Below are 18,937 nucleotides of genomic sequence, written 5' to 3'. Positions count from 1 at the left end.
GTACCATTCTGACGCCAACAATATTTAAATGTCCATGATTGATCCACTGATTTGGAAAGGGCTCTTAATAGCTGCACATAGTCTGCACCTGTAGCATTAGAATCCAACCACTGTTCATTTTCTGATATAATTTAACATTCTACAAATCCATGATGGAAGTACTAAGCTTAAAGGCTTTGAGAGGATGCACAGTACAGAATTCATTTCTTAAAGAAAACATACACATGAATATTCAAACAAAATATGTGTATAATCACTAGAGTATTAATAATGGCTATGTTTCCAGGTAGTGGGATTATGAATGATGATTTCTTGTTGTTGCTGTGGAAAAGTATTCTCAAAATAGCTAACTTAAGAACCAAAGGTTATCACCACCAAGGAAACTATTTTGTTCTTCACTGACTTCACATTACAAACGTTTAAAGCTACCAACAAATATAAATTTGTCAGAGTGGCTACATACACTCTGATATACTCGTAAGGAAGATCTTTTAAAAGCTGGAAAAATAGCAAGATCATGGTCATAAAAGAATAGATTGCTCTAAAATTAAAAACAGCTGATAAGCAATTTAATCATTAGGCTTCTTATAGTTACATAATTCTATAGGAAAATCAGTCTCTAACAGCTCATCTTTATAAATTTTAAAATATTTTTCTCTATTGTCTCTTTTGCTAGTTTTTTAGGTACTGTCCTCATGCCAGTTTGGACCGAGTATTTATTACTCAGATATTTCTTCTGCACTAGTATTGGCACTGCTAACCAAAACTTAGGCCATTTAAGACTAAGTTTTAAATCTGTGGCTAATTATCTGGAAAGAATAAAAGAATAAAAAGAGTTTCACATTAGCAGCAAATTAATTAAAGGGTCTTGATTTTTTTCGTAAGCCTTTGGAAGCCTGCATGTTAAACACTGGTGATTTTAAAATTCTCAGTGGAAATGGTGATGGCATTCACTTAACCAAGGCAGCTCAAATTAAGTGTAGTGAGAACATGCAATGAAAACAAAATTTTCAGTAAATTCCTATTTTTCAGACATCACCAAGATCATCCTATAAATCAGGATAATCTTAAACTCCAGTATAGTTTTCAATCATACTTAAGATACCTAAAAAGAAAAAATGTGTGTACACACAATTTTCATACTTCTTTATATTGTTCACATTTACTTTTAAAAAGTCACATGGAGAAAATGTAAACTTGAAATAACATTAAATTCTATTACATAAATGATCTGCTTTATTTTCAAAACATTTGTACAAGCTACACTTTCACTTATTACCTTAAACAATGCTTTGTTGACAGGATATGCCTTAGTCTTTAAGCTTTTAAGAATATTAGAAATAACAAGCTTAAGTTCAAGTACACAAAGTCTGTAAGACTATCCTGGAATATCAATTTTTAAACTGCACAAGTCACACTGAAGAGATGAACTTTTCCTTATGTTGATGGGATACCATAGAATCATATAGAATGGAAAAGCCACAAAACTGAAATTGGAGATACCGAATCCATTCTTGGGAATTATCTTCAGACATCTGACTTAGAAAAGAAAAAAAAAAAATATATATATATATATATATGCACAATTTTTCAAGGATCATGAACTTTTTAAGGATTAGCATAGTATTTAATGTGCTAGAAGCAATTTATTAGTGTTGACCAAGGCCCTAAAAGAGTTAAGTGCCTCTCTCAAACATGAGTAGACTGATATTCTACTCCCAAACTGAGAAGGGCTCATATTTTTATATAATTATAGTCTTTGAAGGACAGCAGGAAAAAAAAAAAAAAAAACCTTACAGAAAACTTACTAATCGCACTTGGCTGCCCATTATTTAAAATGTCAATGAATCTAAGCAATTTAAATTATAAATATTCTCATTTAATAAAACACCCACACAATGACAAGAATGAGACTTTAATCAGTTTTAAGTGGAGTTTATAACACTAAGAGATAAAGGGTTGTTAACAAACACAATAACAAATGGACATCTGATTGGTATGAGGCATTATCCTGTACACATCATATTTTGTGTATCCTCAGTGCATAGCATTTACACACAGAGCCACTGCTGCACAGCACAAGAGTATCTGAAGAGGCTGAGAGTAAGGCTGTTTAACAGACTGAAATTTTTTAGCATATATATTTTATATGAAAACAGATTGAACTTTTGAACTGGCAGGGTAGAAGGCAACTCTGCCAAACACTGCAGTTAAAGCCCCCACTTTAGTGCACAGTTCCACCCCTTCCATCTGCATGCATGACACATTAACAGTATTTAAAGGTAAACGAGGCACTTTGTGGCAACCACAGCCATCGTTATGAACATATTGCACAAATTTTCTAGAACTAAACAGTAACTTGTACCCTACTTTTATTTTTTAAAGCTGAAACATTTGATGCTGCCGGTAAACTCCACTTAAGTTTATAACCTGTGCCACAGCAAAGAATGGTGATGCTATTTATTCAACTACCCTTAATAAGTATGGCAAAAAATGTCCAAGAGGAGCTACAGAGATCTTGGGATGGTACAGGGCCCAATTGTAAGCTTTCTTAAAAGTGATGCCTTCAAGTAATTTCAGACGTGTAAGCGGCTGCACATCCAAAAAGTCTAAGAAAACATTCCAGAAACTCAAAGAGATTACCTACAGAATGCATTTCAGGCTAATCATGAATACTGTCATAAATAAAGTTTTAATTAGGACTCGAAAACCTTTCAGTCATAGCAATTCTTGTCAAATTCTATGGGGATGGTAACTGAAATAAAGGAGAGTAGTATGTATAATATATATTTATATATATATAATATATATATATATAATGCCATTTTTCCATTTCCAATGACTACACCATAAAAATGTAAGCAAGGCTTCTCAAAAACATTGAAACATTCAAAATCAAAACCCTCATTCAGACCTTCACATTCCAAAGGAAAAATAATAACAGTGCAAAAGCCCATTATAATGTCATTATTTATGACCTGGCCCTCCACGTTACATATTGGAACAATACAAGTTATGTTTTAATATACTGTGCCCAAAACTGTAACAAATAACAGTATTAATAACTATCTTCAAAACATGAATAGTTGATTTTCATTTTAGTCAACAGTTTTCAGCTCTTATGAAAGACAAGGTGGCATATAAATTTCAATGATGAGATCTTAGGAATAGATGTCTCTAACTTTACCGATTTAAACTTATGAGCAGTCAATCAATTCTCTATATATCAATGTTTAAATATAAATGTGTAAATCCTAACAACTTTGTTAAAAATTTTAAAATTTTATTTGTTGAATGAAACTGATGAGGTATGGAAAACATGTCAACATTGTTTACTAAGAATATTTTAGATGAAGTTCTGCCTAATCTATTTTCCATCAAACTCTATAAATGCTGCTCTAATAGGTCCTATGCAATCTGTATTTGTAAATTAACAAGGTCAGACCACAGCTAGTGAACAATTTCAGCACCAGTAAGTTATTGAAAATGAGATTTTTACACCATTAAGAAATAAACTGTCTGGATATTCAAATGTTTCAAGGTCAAGGTATAATTTGAAAGATACCAAATTTCTGGGGAAAAAATTCTTTTTAATAATATCTTCATATTAACTTTATAATACTAGTTGTACTCTGCTTAAAATCATATGCAGTCCGGGCATATCAAATATATGATATTTAAGAAGTGAAACTGAAGCCCTAGTCCTAACTCTAGACTAATGAAGAAATGATTCAACACTGCACATTAAAAAAAAAAAATCTGTTCTTTCAATAGCAAATTGATAAAAGCGTTATGTGGGACAATTTCTACTGAAAAATGCCTTATTTGTGCAGTGCTGAAAATTTACTGCAACTCTAATTTCCTTTTAAACACAAATAACGTCCTTTTAAATATAAACATTATATGTATTCAGTATTCAAGTAAAATTCCCTAACAGTTAATGACATTTAAAAATGTGCAAAACTGCAAAACTCATTGTAATAGAATGTGTAAGGTCAAAAGGGTAGAACGGCTGACATCTATTGGATTGAATAAGTGCATCATAAATCTTTAAAGAAAAAAACGCTTACTGTAGAATCTCAAATTGAAATTTCCTGTGCAGCATTACAAAATATTTTATATTTAATGAGAAAAAAAGAAGCTTGTAGGCAGCACATGAAGCATCCACAGCAGGTATATGATTGAAAACTAATAAAATAAGAGTAAGTTGTTGACTGATGTAGGTACTAATAGCATTTGACTTTTAGCACTGGCCTTGATTACACAGGAGATGGAGCAGTCATTACAATTGAGAAAACATATTTAATAACTCATTGTCAATTTTTATGTTTCAAGCCCATTCTTTGTTGATAGCCTCCACATTTATATGGTTAAGTCATTGTTGCTGTGTTTCTTATCTATTACCACATTATTTTTATATCCCTTCATTTGTGGATTCTTAAGATGTTGTGGAAGGTTCATTCCTGCACCCCAATACAGATTCACTCCCTCTAGCTGCCTTTTCTAGCACCAATATGCTTTAAAAAAATAAAATGCACAAATAACAAGCAGTGACAGCGGCCAATTCCTCAAATATCCAGATTAATAACTGTAGCATGCTAAAGAAAGGTGCGTGTAAATAGCTGGAGATGGTGTATGGTCCAGAGTCCAGCATAAAACATATTCCTTTCTGAGCATTCCTTCCATTCCCCTAACCCGAATACATGCATTAGAATGTAGCAAAACCCTTTAGAAACTCCTCTTAGCCAACTGCAAACTTATCTGTTGCCACAAGTGCAAAGGGGTAGGATGTGAACCTGTATTTCACAAAGCTCTTTAGCCACTTCAGTTGGTGACAGAACACAAAATGAAAAATTCCTACGTATACACATCAGTCTGTCTCCACTTTTTATAAAACTGGAATAAAATGGGAAAGTGCCATCTTTATTTATCCTAATTGAATTTTAAATGTCCTTTTGACACAAAAAGGTATATACATGACACAGCTACACAACCTTTTTTCAACTGGACAACAAGTGTCAAAACCCTGTGGATGTATAGGGTAAAACAAGATTGGTCAGGAAAAGAGAATTGTTCCTATAACTGGTAATCTGACACAATGTCCTATTGCCATTTAAAAAAAAGGTCCATTTTCAGTTTATTCAAGTTTGTTTCTTATGATGTTTTATCCCTCTTGATAAAAAAAAAAAATCAGACTTTTGTAATTTGTGTATGCTGATCTTCATCAAAAGGTTCATTTTCTGGATCAGAGTCAGTGGTGTCAGAATATCTATAATGATCAGGTTCATTGTCACTAACATCTGGTGTTACAGAAGTTGAACTGCTAGCCTCTGGATTTGATGGCTCCTCTACTGTTTTTGTGAAGTACAGCTTCACCTAGGGAAAGAAGAGAAAGTTTAAATAGAAAATCCTAAGTCTATTAAATTACTTAAAGATATATTTTTTTAGCAGATTCTTTTTTTTTTTTTTTTTTTGTCTTTTTGCTATTTCTTTGGGCCGCTCCCGCGGCATATGGAGGTTCCCAGGCTAGGGGTCGAATCGGAGCTGTAGCCTCCGGCCTATGCCAGAGCCACAGCAACGCGGGATCTGAGCCACGTCTGCAAGCTACACCACAGCTCACGGCAACGCCGGATGGTTAACCCACTGAGCAAGGGCAGGGACCAAACCCGCAACCTCATGGTTCCTAGTCGGATTCGTTAACCACTGCACCACGACAGGAACTCCCAGATTCATTTTTAAGTATCATGATACATATGATCTTTAAAAGCAGCTGCCTTTTTTTTTTTTTTGGCCTTTTCTAGGGCTGCTCCTGTGGCATATGGAGGTTCCCAGGCTAGGGGTCCAATCAGAGCTGTAGCCGCTGGCCTTCACCACAGCCATAGCAATCCAGATCTGAGCTGCGTCTGTGACCTATACCACAGCTCACGGCAACGCCAGATCCTTAACCCACTGAGCGAGGCCAGGGATCAAACCTTTAACCTCACGGTTCCTAGTCGGATTCATTAACCACTGAGCCACGGCCGGAACTCCCTAAAAGCAGCTGCCTTTTAAGTGACCCTCTTCTTAAGATTTCCTACATGGTCTTTCTTGATAATATAGTGAAAAGAAATTGGGATATTAACATATATTTTAATAAGAACAAACTGCAAGCCTTAACTAAATAATTTTACAAAAGTACAGACTTTGACAGTCCACATAATATATTTTCAATTCAATTCACAAAGAGATGAGTTCCAAAAGAATGTTTCATTTACTACCTGTCTGAAACTCAATGTATTTTCTGTATATAAACAATATTAGATACATACAAATACTATACTATGTAAAATGTATTTTCTGTATATAAACAATATTAGATACATACAAATACTATACTATGTAAAATGCTGATTAACAATGATGTTCAGGATTCCAGTTCCCCTTAAAACTTCACTGAAAGGGAGGAAGAACAAAATGCACTTCACACAGTGGTCTAAACAGTGAACCAAGGGCCCTTCAGGCAAGAGCTGAAATAATTTCAAAACAACTCTACGAGGCAGATATCTCCACTGTAAAAGAGAAACAACTATAGCTCAGAAAGGTTAGGCAACTTGTTAAGGGCCACATATCTGGCAGATAGTGGATTGGGATTTCAATTAGCTTCAAATCCTTTTCTCATTCTGTTATATCTATAGCTGCCCTTACCGTGATGGAAGAGTCACTGTCAATTCTCCTCTTCAATCCAATATCCACTCTGTCAGTAAATTCTTTTAGTTCTACTTTCAACTAGTCTCCCAGCTTTCATTCTTGCCCCTCTCCAGTAAATATTTTAAAGGAGAAGCAGAGTAAAAATTTCAAGACAAAATTCAGATTATATCCCCCCTGCACAGAAAACACTCTCATGTCTTCACTCTTGGACTGAAGTGTGTTAGTCAAAATGACATCTGTATTGCTCCTCAAATACACCAAGTTCACCCCTGACTCAGGGCTTTTGCAACTGCTCTTTCTTCTTTTTCCAAATTATTTGTATAGCTCACTCATTTCATTCAGGCCTCTAATTGAATGTCACTTGCTTAGAGAGGCCTTCTCTAACCATCCCACTAAAAAATACATGAAGATCATGCTCTATCCTATCTCTGCTTTGTTTTTTCATAGCACTCACCATTAGATGATATTAGATTTACAGATAATTGAAAGTTTTAATCTGTAATCACAAATATAAAACCTCTGGTAGTATTAAAACAGAAAATAATAAAAGTAGAGGAAGTCATTTTAAAAGCCACTTAACTGAGGAAAATGCAGGCAGAGAAAAGAAGGTAAATGGAAACCTATGAGTTCTAAAAGACACTTCTAAACACAAATATAAGATCTAAAGGCACTTAATATTGGATCTATTTTCACTTAAAACAGGTAGCCTGGGAGTTCCCACCATGGCTTAGTGGTAACAAACCTGACTAGGATCCATGAAGACACGGGTTTGATCCATGGCCTCGCTCAGTGTGTTAAGAATCTGGCATTGCCATGAGCTGTGGTGCAGGTCACAGACACAGCTCGGATCCCACATTGTTGTGGCTGTGGTGCAGGCCTGCAGCTATAGCTCAACCCCTAGCCTGGGAACTTCCACATGATGAAGGTACAGTCCTAAAAAGCAAAAAAAAAAAAAAAAAAGCCCCTCCTTTATTTTTATTATTACTAGCAATATTCTTAAAGCTATGACTAGATTTGTTACGTTATAAAAATGGAATGAAGAGAGAATTTAAAGAGAGAAGGGAAGCAGCAATGATGAAAGGAAGATGGAAAAATCAAGTAGAATAAGAAATAGGAAAGGGGAAATAAAAAATGGCAAACCATCATTTGAAAATGTTTACAAGTCAGATATTTAATGCAGAGAATTCTTATCCAGAAATATAAATAGAAATATACATACAAATATCACATATAGATAAAAGTAAAATGAATCAAAGAATTCTATAATAAGAGCAAGTAGACAGAGTTTTAAAAAGGGAAGAAGAGGGGAGGATGATCAGAAAAGCCTTTCAGAGCATATAAGACTGAAGCTGAAGTTAAAAATGTGAGATGGACAGCCATGTGAAGAGCAGGAAAAGGCTTGAGGGTGAAGAGGTCTGAGGAAAAGGAAAAGAATTAGAAAGATCTGAGGCAGAAGAGCTTATGAACATTTTGAAGAACTGAAGAGACCAGTCTGGGTGGATCACAGGAAGAGAATGTGACTAGAACTGATGTAGAAGGTAGTATTGTGCTAAATTATACAGGTCCTTGCAGGTCACATCAAAAAAATCAAAGGCCTTTAAAAGTATAAACAGGAATGACACAATCAAGTCATCTTTAAGATCACTCTGATGAGTTGAAAATAAATTGGAGGGGAAGCAGTGTAGAAGCAGTAACAACATTCCATACAAATCATTCCCAAAGGGCTCAGTTCCTTTTTACTCCTTTCCTCACCCATTCCTACTTCATATCCCCTCCCCAGATTCTGCCCCAGATATCATCAAATAAGAAAGAATAGGGTAAAGAAAATGCAGCCTTTTGACTCTGTGCATCCTAGATTCAATTAGAAACTTTCAAGTTATTGCTACTTAAATATTGCTTCTGAATATACTTAATTTAAAAATTAGTCAAGCAAGTTTTTCACCAGCATAGTGAAATTAGTCAAGCAAGTTTTTCACCGAGATTAAAACACACACACACGCACGCACGCACGCACACACACATGCACCCACCCACCAATTCCTCAAAATGTTTTTAACTGACCTTAAAATTTGGAGAAAAGTATCGGTTGGCCTTGTCTTTATTTGCTTTGTCGAGATCATTTTTTGTTAAAGTGAGTACTAGATATTCCTTGTCATTATCTGCACGTTCTATACTGCAAATACTATCAATTTCTTGATCACACAGACTTCCATTTTCTACTTTTTCTGAGGTTTCCTCTGGTCCTGGTATGAAGAATGTATTTACCCAAAAGTGAAACATTTTGTCCTAAAAGAAAATAGACAAATTTTTCATTAAAAAAGACAATATTACATGTATTTAACATTTATCTCAAGAAATGAACTAATATGTGAGTCGTTTGATATTTTGAATATCATTTTGATCTTTTGATATTCAAAAGACTAATAGTTGGTTGGCAATCTGTGGGTTATCTATCGCATCTAATTCACATATGACTTTTCTTTTATTCAAATTTGGTCCAAAAATACAATTCCACAAGCTCTAAAATGAACTTACTCGAACACCTTAAGTTAAATATCTCCTTTTCTAATCTTAGCATTAAAAAAGGTTGAATTTATATGTAAATATTTTAACAATTCAGAAATGGTTTAATTTTCTCTATCTTTCAACAGCTATTACAAAATTTACTTTAACAAAAGTTCTTGAAATGTCAGTACAACTTCCCAAAGAGTCATTTTTACTTCTACAGCAATACAAACATTAAATGGCTCCAGTTTCCTGCATGACAATATGTTTGAAAACTTTCACATGGGAATATAAGCATCTCAACTTTTTATAAAATGTCTCATTTTTAAAACATAACTTCTTACTAATAACAGGTCTTAAAAATCAAAAACCACATCAGGAGTTCATTACTTCAAATCTTTCCTGACCAACGTAGAAAATGTTCTCCCTTAATTAGTAGAATTTAGCCTGTATGCATCATTGGACAATTAATGATGTACAACCCTGTGACATCTGGTGCCTTAAACTGCTATTGAAATCTTTTATTCTAATTTATCTTCAAGTTTATTTTCCCAGGAAGATAGTAAAACTCTTATATACCTTATGTCTTAAACGTCTTTCTTGTTTTTAATAGTATCTAACATAGCAATTTTATATGTAGTTTAAGTCTTTTAAAAATATTTTGTTAATTTCAACTATTTCAGCAAAGTCATTGAGTTAGTAACTGTGTACATATTTTAGAGTCGGAAGAAAATAAGCTAGTAAAATTTAAATTTCAAAAAATGTGGATTCTGCTAATGTACTGATTGTAGTAAAACTATACATTAAAAACTACAGAGCAAACATTTTTAACAGGCAGGGAAAAAAATCACACAAAATGGAAATAAATGTTAAGTAATTCAAGATATACAAATTATTATAAATATTTAATTTAATCTTCAATTTTACATGTGTTAATGTAATGTACAGGTGATAAGAACTGGAAGAATAAGAATTAGCACACTCCTAAAAGTACAAGGAAACAGTGATACAGGTACCTATTTTTAAGAGCAATATATAAAATCTTATGTGTGCCAGTCTTACAATGAGTAAAAGAAAACAAAAAAACTTCTTAGCTTAGTTTTAAAACATTTGTTAAAACTTCTTGGATTATGAAAAAATAAATTTTCAAAGTTACTGAGATATACTTAACTTTTATTTATACAGATGCAGGAAATGGGTTTCTGGTGAAAAAATCAGTTTTATATTTTGTGATTTTTTTTTCCAGCTACTTGGATTCTGGATAAAGGAAATCGTATTTCTTCTGATAAGTCACAATAGAGTTAAAAAATTTTATAATAAATGAAGCTTCCTCTTATTTTCTCTCTCTCTCTCAAAAAAGCTAAAAATCAGGAAAATGAAATCAATCCTATTATGGAGACTGTCTAAAGATCAGCAATACACTATCAGTGATAATATACAAAGCTAATGTTTTCATTCATTACTACCTAAAAATTTTGCCCTGTAGCTCTCCTTAACTGTTCGCACTTACTATTTTAAATAAAAAAATAGTTTGTTTTAAAATGAGCTCTTGCATTCTTTAAATATAGCTTAGTGAGATGCAAACTTCACTAACTTTCTAAACCTGCATATTTAAATACCACATTTTTCATTCTTTATTACTTCCTCTTCATACTTACTTCTCTCCTAGCTAAAAATCAAAATACTCAGTAAATTTGAGGAAGCTAAATATAAAATGACCCAGTCTCAACAAACATTAGCCAAAATGGGGTAAAAATGGTCTGTGTCATTACACAAGACCACAAAACGGATTTTATTTATACATACAGACCAAATTTCTTTTTCAAATTCATGGTTCCATGCTAACTTCTCAGTTAATTAATTACTCTTTCTAAAAGGACTATAACTAACTGAATGGGGTATGTATGCAATCTTTAATATTTTTATAAAATTTATTTGCATAACCCAAGTTAAAGAAAATTCATCTCAGATTACAATGCCACATAGCCTTTTCCTTCTAATAGGACTATTTACCATTACAGCGGCTCACCAATGCCATGGTAAACAAAGCATGTGTAGATCTAACAGAAAACCATTTGACCCATTAGATGTCAGTCATAAAACAAAACACATCTTTTAATCTCTCCTCACAGAATGATTTCTCTCTAACCAAATGCTTTAAGCAAACGATCTTAGGGTATTATTCAAGGTATAGATATCTTGGTTATTTTTCCCAGTAAAAGTAAAGTGCAAACCTTTTTTAGCATCTTGTTCTGTTTGTGGAAGAACTCTACTTTGATGTCACCACACACAGGCAATGGCTGAGGGAACTCAAAGTACATGAACTTGTCTTCCCGTCGTGTGGGTCCTGAATTGGAGGAATATATCTTCACCTTTAGCTGGCAGACCACAAACTGAGGATCTGCATGGTCAAATACACACTAGTATCATTTCACAGGAAATGCCTTTAACTGTCAAAAGCTAGTTGATGATTAATATTAGTAATATAAACAAAGTAGTAATTCTGCATCTATAACCCCTGATCTGAAACAAATCAATGGAGAGAAAATAATAAGCCAATAAACAAATAAATCAGTGGAAATAAAGTAGGTCAAAATATAATCACTGTTAAGATTTTCCCTAATTTAAACCTTCAACATAAGGTTCTATTACTGGTATTAAAGTCAATTCTACTTCATAAATAGTATGTCTCAAAATTGGACTTCTAGAACTTTATAGTAACATCAAAACTTCAACTTCGCAATGTTAAAAATCTAATATAAATTATTTTAAGAATTAAAATGAAATGCATAAAAGGTAACTTTTAAAACAGATAATTGCTGCAGTATTTTAAAGTAAAAACCACAAAACACCAATCATTACCTGTTCACATGAAAAAAGAGAATATAATCTACAACAAAGATATATTCCATAGACACAAGTTTCAATATTTAAAAAGTATTAACCATAATTCATTTCACCTATAATTTGTTTTATTTTTAAAGGTATATAAAGCCACCACTATGAAACGAATGCAAAGAAATGCAACAGACATTAAGTACAAATTATAACATAACCACCCTCTCTCCAAAACACACTCCATTTTCATTAACAAGAATGTGGGCTTTGGCCTGTGTTAGTTTTAAGATAACTGGTAAAATATGACCTCTCAAAATGTATCATGCTTATTATATTACCAATGTAACTAAAAGGTAGTTAGTATGAAAAAAGGAAGGGTTAGGCATTTTATTTTTAAAATTCACTCATAAATACATTTATACCTCATGACATTACTGATAGAATTTAAAGTCATAAACATTAAGATGCTAGAACTTTAAATTACCAAAATAATTTGATAAAGTGTAATTCATTGGTAGTACACAATGAGTTGTGTACAAGTTCAAAAACAAGAGTTCATTAGAAAGAAAATAATTAACCTGAGGAGGTAAGAAGTGAGTCTTGCAATTTCAAAATATACCAAGATAATCAATAAATAAAAACATAAGCTTGCATAAAGTACATGAGAAATAGCATATAAAGTTCTCGTACCAACAGGCACCATCCTTAAAGGTGATTTTAAAAAAGTATCATATTCTTTATCAATGTGAGTACAAGGCAAAAAGCTTATTCAAGCTAATAAATAAGTTTTCCAGTGCAATAAACACCTACTAATTCAACTATACAAAATAATACTACTTTAGGTATTATCACATAATAAATAGCAGGTTTGACAAAAAGCATGAGGGATTAATCCAATTTATGAGACATTTATCATGAGAAAAAGGAACTCTAAAAATAGGAAACATTACACTAACAATCTGTCAATAATTTTCACTTTCTTGACTAAAGATTCAAAGTACAAAAAGCCATTTTGCAAAACTCATACTGAAAATTTCACTGGGAAGCCTAGCTTGAAGAAGCAAATAAAAGAGGTAAGATATCAAAGCAGTGATAAAAATCAACAAGGATGAAAATGCCTTGTAATCTTATTAATTCAAACTCCACTAATTCAGAATTTGATAACCTTGAACTTGGGACCTTAAAAAGTAAATTAACTGTGTAAGCCAGATTTCAATTAAACTACATCTAAAATGTGTAATTTCAGAGTTCCCGTCGTGGCTCAGTGATTAACGAGTCTGACTAGGAACCATGAAGTTGTGGGTTCGATCCCTGGCCTTGCTCAGTGGGTTAAGGATCTGGCATTGCTATGAGCTGTGGTGTAGGTTGCAGACACGGCTCGGATCTGGTGTTGCTGTGGCTCTGGTGTAGGCCGGCAGCTACAGCTCGGATTAGACCCCTAGCCTGGGAACCTCCATATGCCGCGGGAGCGGCCCTAGGAAAGGCAAAAAGACAAAAAAACAAACAAACAAATAAATACTTTCAAGAATTTTAAAATTATATAAACAATTGATAATCTAATTATAAACCAATGTTACTTAATTTCCTCACAAAACTAAGATGAAAAGTTTTAATAAAAATAAGTGGAAAAGGACTTCCCTTCGTGGCACAGTGGAAGCGAATCTGACTAGGAACCGTGAGGCTGCAGGTTCAATCCCTGGCCTTGCTCACCTCACTCAGTGGCTTAAGCATCCGGCGTTGCCATGAGCTGTGGTGTATGTCGCAGACGCGGCTTGGATCTGGCGTTGCTGTGGTTGTGGTGTAGGCTGGCAGCTGTAGCTCTGATTAGACCCCTAGCCTGGGAATCTCCATATGCCATGGGTGTAGCCCTAAAAAGCAAAAAAAAGAAAAGAAGGGGGGGGTTTCCTCAAATAACTAAAGAAAATAATTTTCCTTCACATTTTAGATAGATAAGACCCAACTTAACAGAAGTCCAAACATTAGTATGGTTCTGTTGATTTCTAAGACACAATTCTGGTATACATATTTTGATATAATTGACTGTGTTTAAAAAAATGAAAAGACTGATGATACCTAGTAAACAAAAATCAGAATTAAATTTTCTTGGGATATATGCATTTTGATACAATATGAGAGAAAAATCATACTGATTATCTTTTATTAACCTTTTTAAACCCTTTTAGATATACAGAATATAGTAATTTTTTCTTTATTTAGAAATACTAAGACAACAATCAAATAAGGAAAAAATTGTTAACCCCTGACAACTTTGCAGAAGATAACTTCATTTTCATATGTTTTGTTTTCTTCACTGACTCTTTTTCCTCCTGAACCCAAACTGTTACAAATCCTATTTGTCTCAGTCCTCACCCTGCTTCCCTCTGAGTTTTCCCATCTTCTAGGGCAATACCATATTTATATGAAAGGCTTAACTATTATGTCTCTTTCCCAATGCTGTCCAAAATATCAGATATATCTCCTCACCTAAGTTCAAATCCATACTTTCAAGTACCTACTGAATATCTTCACATAAAGGCTCACCTTTACCTGATTTAAAACATGTTTAAAAGCAAAATATCAACACTCATGTGTCCAAGTCTCAGTCAGATTCACTTTTCTTCCCTTTTCTGTGAATTATTTCCAACCAGAATCAAAACTTTGACATATTTAGATACAAATGGCAAAAGAAAAGCTAACCGCATCCCATTTGACTGTTCCAGCAAAGCACATCTGACCTATGCAAGTTACATAAATGCTTTCCTTTCTACCATTTTTTTCCTTCTTATAATTATTACTTTCTATACAACTATATCTAAAATACAGCTTAAGCCTCTAGTATGATCACTGACACAAAAATATTTATCAAATCAAGTCTGACATGCCCATTTAGAGTCCTCTAACAGTAGCCACATACTCCATTCCTATTCTATTCTCCATCTCTACATTTCATGTCCAGCTCATTTCCTTCTGCTGTGCTTCAATTCGAGCTATTCAAGCTATTTCCTATTACCTGTAATACTTTCTTTGGTTTTTAAGGCCAATCTAAACTGTGTTTTCTCCAATGTTCAATAAAGAGCTGGACTTCCTTAATGAAACTATTTGACAATCCCCCCAACTTGCTTTTTCTGAACATACAACTTATAATTTATATATACACTCTCCCATTTAATTACATATACTTATAATATAGCTTTACCAAATAATATTAAATCACAGTGCATAAACAAAGAACTAGCAAATTAGTAAAGATTAAAAAGATTTCAGTAGTTAGTAAGTTGAGAAGTTTAAATGTAATACTGACAGATCAAACATACACACACATACAATGTTTAAATGTAAGCAGACAGAGCAGAACTGATAGGTGTTTGCTAGAGAGACCAGTATGAAAAAAATTACAGTAGATAAGATTACTGAACGAAACATTCTCTCTCCCTTCTTATTTCTCTAATATTTTATACCTTACCATTTGGCTCTTACACTGACATCTCACACTATAGAAAGAGCATGGGTTTTTTCCATCCTTTTCCCTTCTCCACTATAAATCTAAGTTCCTGTGTCACCTTTGACAATCTAGTGCCTTTCACTCAATAGCTTTTTAAATTGCACTAAGATGACAAAAGCATCAGTGAGGTCTCCTAGAAGCCTTTAACATGCTATATTAATAGATCTGTAGTCTCTGATAAAGTTACTTGCTCTAACAATACAGGAAAGATCTCAGGAAGATGATCACACCTATCTGACAAAGATAAACAACACCAAGAAATTAATTCCCTAGGTATAAAAAATTTATGGATAGAAAAATTTTCAATTACATAAATATTGTCAAGAAGCAAACAAAGCTGAAAACCAAAACCATCAACGAATTGCAAAATATCACTGAAATATTAGAGATATTAAAAAATAATAGTGATATCTAGAAACAACAAAACTGAACTCTAAATAAATAAAACATAGTTCTCAAACATGAAAACATGACTGATCACTTCCACGGTAGAAACTAATATAAAAACCTCTAACAAAAAAGCTGCAATAGTCTGGTCTTTTATAGGGCTGGACAATACTTTCTTCTTTGTGTTTTTCCTTGACTACCTTCTTTGGGTCAAGGTAGATTAATCCTATCAGTCTAGGTAAGAACCCTGGAGAAGAACAGCAGAGAAGCAGAATAGGACCAGAATGACTGAGGCAAGCTTACTGAGGTTAGGGTAAAAGAGAAGTAAATTAGAGGCAGATATCAATGGCATGATCTTTATTTAGTACTTCTCTAGGAAGTTCCACATTTCAAAATATTTTCATATTATTGATAAGCAAAGATAAAGAGAGGTAGATGTGTGCTCTGGGTTAAACAGCACCCAGATCTACCCATAATCAACCCTGACAAACCTAGCTCTAGAACTCAGATCTAAATTCAGATTTTCTCTACTATTCCACACACAAGGAATCAACCCTATTCACTCAAATATCCTTCAGCTTATTGCCATGTCTTATCATTGTCTTCCTTTCCTTTTTAATTGTCCCTATCACCATCGCTATTCATATCTAGCCTTCCCAAGATATGAAGGAATTGGCCCCTACCCTAACACCAGTAAAGTGATGAATGCCATTGCTACTCTCATGCCAAATCTCTGATGGGACAGGTTTTTTAGTCATCCAGGTGGAATACAGGCTGCAATCGGTAGTTGTAGAACAGAATACTTCTTTCATAAATACGATCTGGCTTCAACAACATTAACACCCATTCGTCTTGGCTTCCTTAGCCCAATGGGCTAAATGACTGAGCTAATCAATTAGTTTGGATGCTTTCAAAATATACAAACCTGCATAAATTTTAAGTGTGGTAAATTTCTTTCTAGATGGTTATATAAATCTGTAGATATGCTAAGTGTTCCAGTACAGGGAAGGATGAGAATTTAGAGCACTTACTGCAAGTTCCGCCACTGAACATTGGAATAGTTTCAAACATCATCTTGTGAAACAACAGTGCCACTGGTCTATAATCCAGATGATTCTTTAACAGGTAGCTATAATAATACACATAGCGCCTCTGACTGGGAATAGTTACTCCCTGGTGGATAGAAAAAAAAAAAAGAAAAGCCAAATTCAAAAGAAAAGTTCCATTACAGTTATTTCACTAAATTTCTAAGGTAAATTGGGTTGTACCCATTGAAGAACATATAGAAGAAATTTAACCTTAAGTGATTTAATATTTAAATCCAGCTCAGTAATAAAGTAAATCAAAGCAACATCAATACAAAGGAAATATCAGAGTAACTTTTCTCTCTTAAAATACAATTATCATAACACTGTCATTTATTCAATGGTCACAACAATCTCTGACCCATGTACCCAATAAGCAAAGGCCACTGTATATATAAAATAACTGTCAAAGGCCTCTGCACTGCAGCTGTGCTCTTTACACAGAGGGTTCCCCAAGAGGATTTATGGATTCTTATTAAACACAGAATTTCTCACAAACCTGGATACTTATTTTCCAGGCAAAAGCATATCAGAATCAGCAAACTAGATAAAGGCATACTGCCTTTAGGAGGCAAAAATATCAGCAGCAATAAGTGATGTTGCTTATTGCTGAATAAGGATATGCAGCTGACATAATGAATGCAAGAGTCTGATAAAAATATTTAGAGATATCTCTGAGTTACATACATCTTTTTGTTGAAGAAGCCAGGAAATATGTAATATTTTAGAAAAGTTAAGTATTACAAATGCTAATAACATATATAATTCCTGTGGTATTTAAAGGAGAACCCTGACTTATCTCAAGGAAAAAAAATCTAATATGTGCAGTAATGTAATCACCAATGATACTGAATAAATGAGGTATCAGGGCACTTATCTAAGGTTTCTTTTCCTACTGCACAATATTACTTCAGAAAAATTCAAACATTTAACTTAAAATTTGCAATATTTCTCTTTAACTTATTACTGGCATCTAAATTTCCTGAAGTATTAAAAACTCTGAACATAAATACTTTTGTTCCCCCAGTAAAGAGTAGAAAATACATTTATGTGAGTTTAAAGACAAGTATGTTGAACAGTAAGTATATAGGTATTCGTTTCAGTGTTCCCAGTACTTTTCTGAAGGTTAGCATGACTTTATTACGGTTTTAAAAGTACATAAACGGGGAGTTCTCATGTGACACAGCGGGTTAAAGATCTGGCATTGTCATTGCAGCAGTTCAGGTTGCTGCTGTAGCGTGTGTTCGATCTCTGGCCTGGGAACTTCCCTGTGCCATGGGCGTGGCCAAAAAATACATAAAATGTCAAATAATGGATAAAAGCCATTTCAAATCAGGGCAAACGATCCAAGATTTTAGCTACAGTGCAATGACTACACAGTCAGAAGACTTAGATTTGAATGCTGATAGTCAAAACACAAACTGTTCAGGAAAATAAAGAAAATAATACCATCTTCACAGGAGTCTCATGAGATGATTAAACACTAAATGCAGTTTCCCAAGAGCATACTAAAACAACGAAGTATTACAGAAATCCTAATCAGTAGTTTTAGAAATTGTACCTGTATTTAAGGCTTAATTTTGGAATTGTGGAATTTTTAGTTCTATATACTTTCATAAAGAAATAGTAGCAGTGTTACCTTGAGAAACTGCTACAAAAACTAATGTTAAAATTATTAAAGTTTAAAAAGTGTTTAAACTTAAAATTATTTTTATATCACATTATTTAATGCCACTTCAACAAAAAGTCATTCATATTTATCAAGATAAATTACAGAATTGCAAAGCAAGTTGCAGGAAAGAGCAGATAGAAGATGGATGGGTGGGAGTAAATCTTTTTGAACAATGTGATTTATCATATAGTCTAAAAATAAATAAGATTTTTAAAAAATTAAATAAATGGAAGTCTATATAAAATGACCAAATTGTCAAGT

At 33.5% G+C, this 18,937-nt stretch overlaps 1 protein-coding gene across 2 annotated transcripts in view; it reads right to left on the bottom strand.

The window, feature by feature from the left end:
• Nucleotides 1-1,899: 1,899 nt before the first annotated feature.
• Nucleotides 1,900-18,937, bottom strand: part of PTEN (phosphatase and tensin homolog) — a 95,124-nt gene continuing 78,086 nt past the window's right edge. The window contains exons 6-9 of one of the 2 annotated variants that reach the window (XR_014825592.1): nt 16,951-17,092; nt 11,427-11,593; nt 8,749-10,552; nt 1,900-5,376 (exon numbers count right to left, since the gene is read on the bottom strand). Coding sequence is in view for 1 of the 2 variants with exons in the window: in NM_001143696.1 (NP_001137168.1) it covers nt 5,191-5,376; nt 8,749-8,973; nt 11,427-11,593; nt 16,951-17,092 (720 nt within the window). In the remaining variant the exon portion in view is untranslated. 2 annotated transcript variants of the gene reach the window in all.

This window comes from Sus scrofa, chromosome 14, assembly GCF_054392235.1.
Source record: "Sus scrofa isolate SSC_HxYL_T2T_F1_AM1 chromosome 14, Sscrofa_HxYL_maternal_Yorkshire_Landrace_v2.0, whole genome shotgun sequence".
In the NCBI taxonomy this organism is placed as follows: domain Eukaryota; kingdom Metazoa; phylum Chordata; class Mammalia; order Artiodactyla; family Suidae; genus Sus; species Sus scrofa.
Note: the sequence above shows the minus strand (reverse complement) of the source record. Positions and strands in the feature narration are given on the sequence as shown.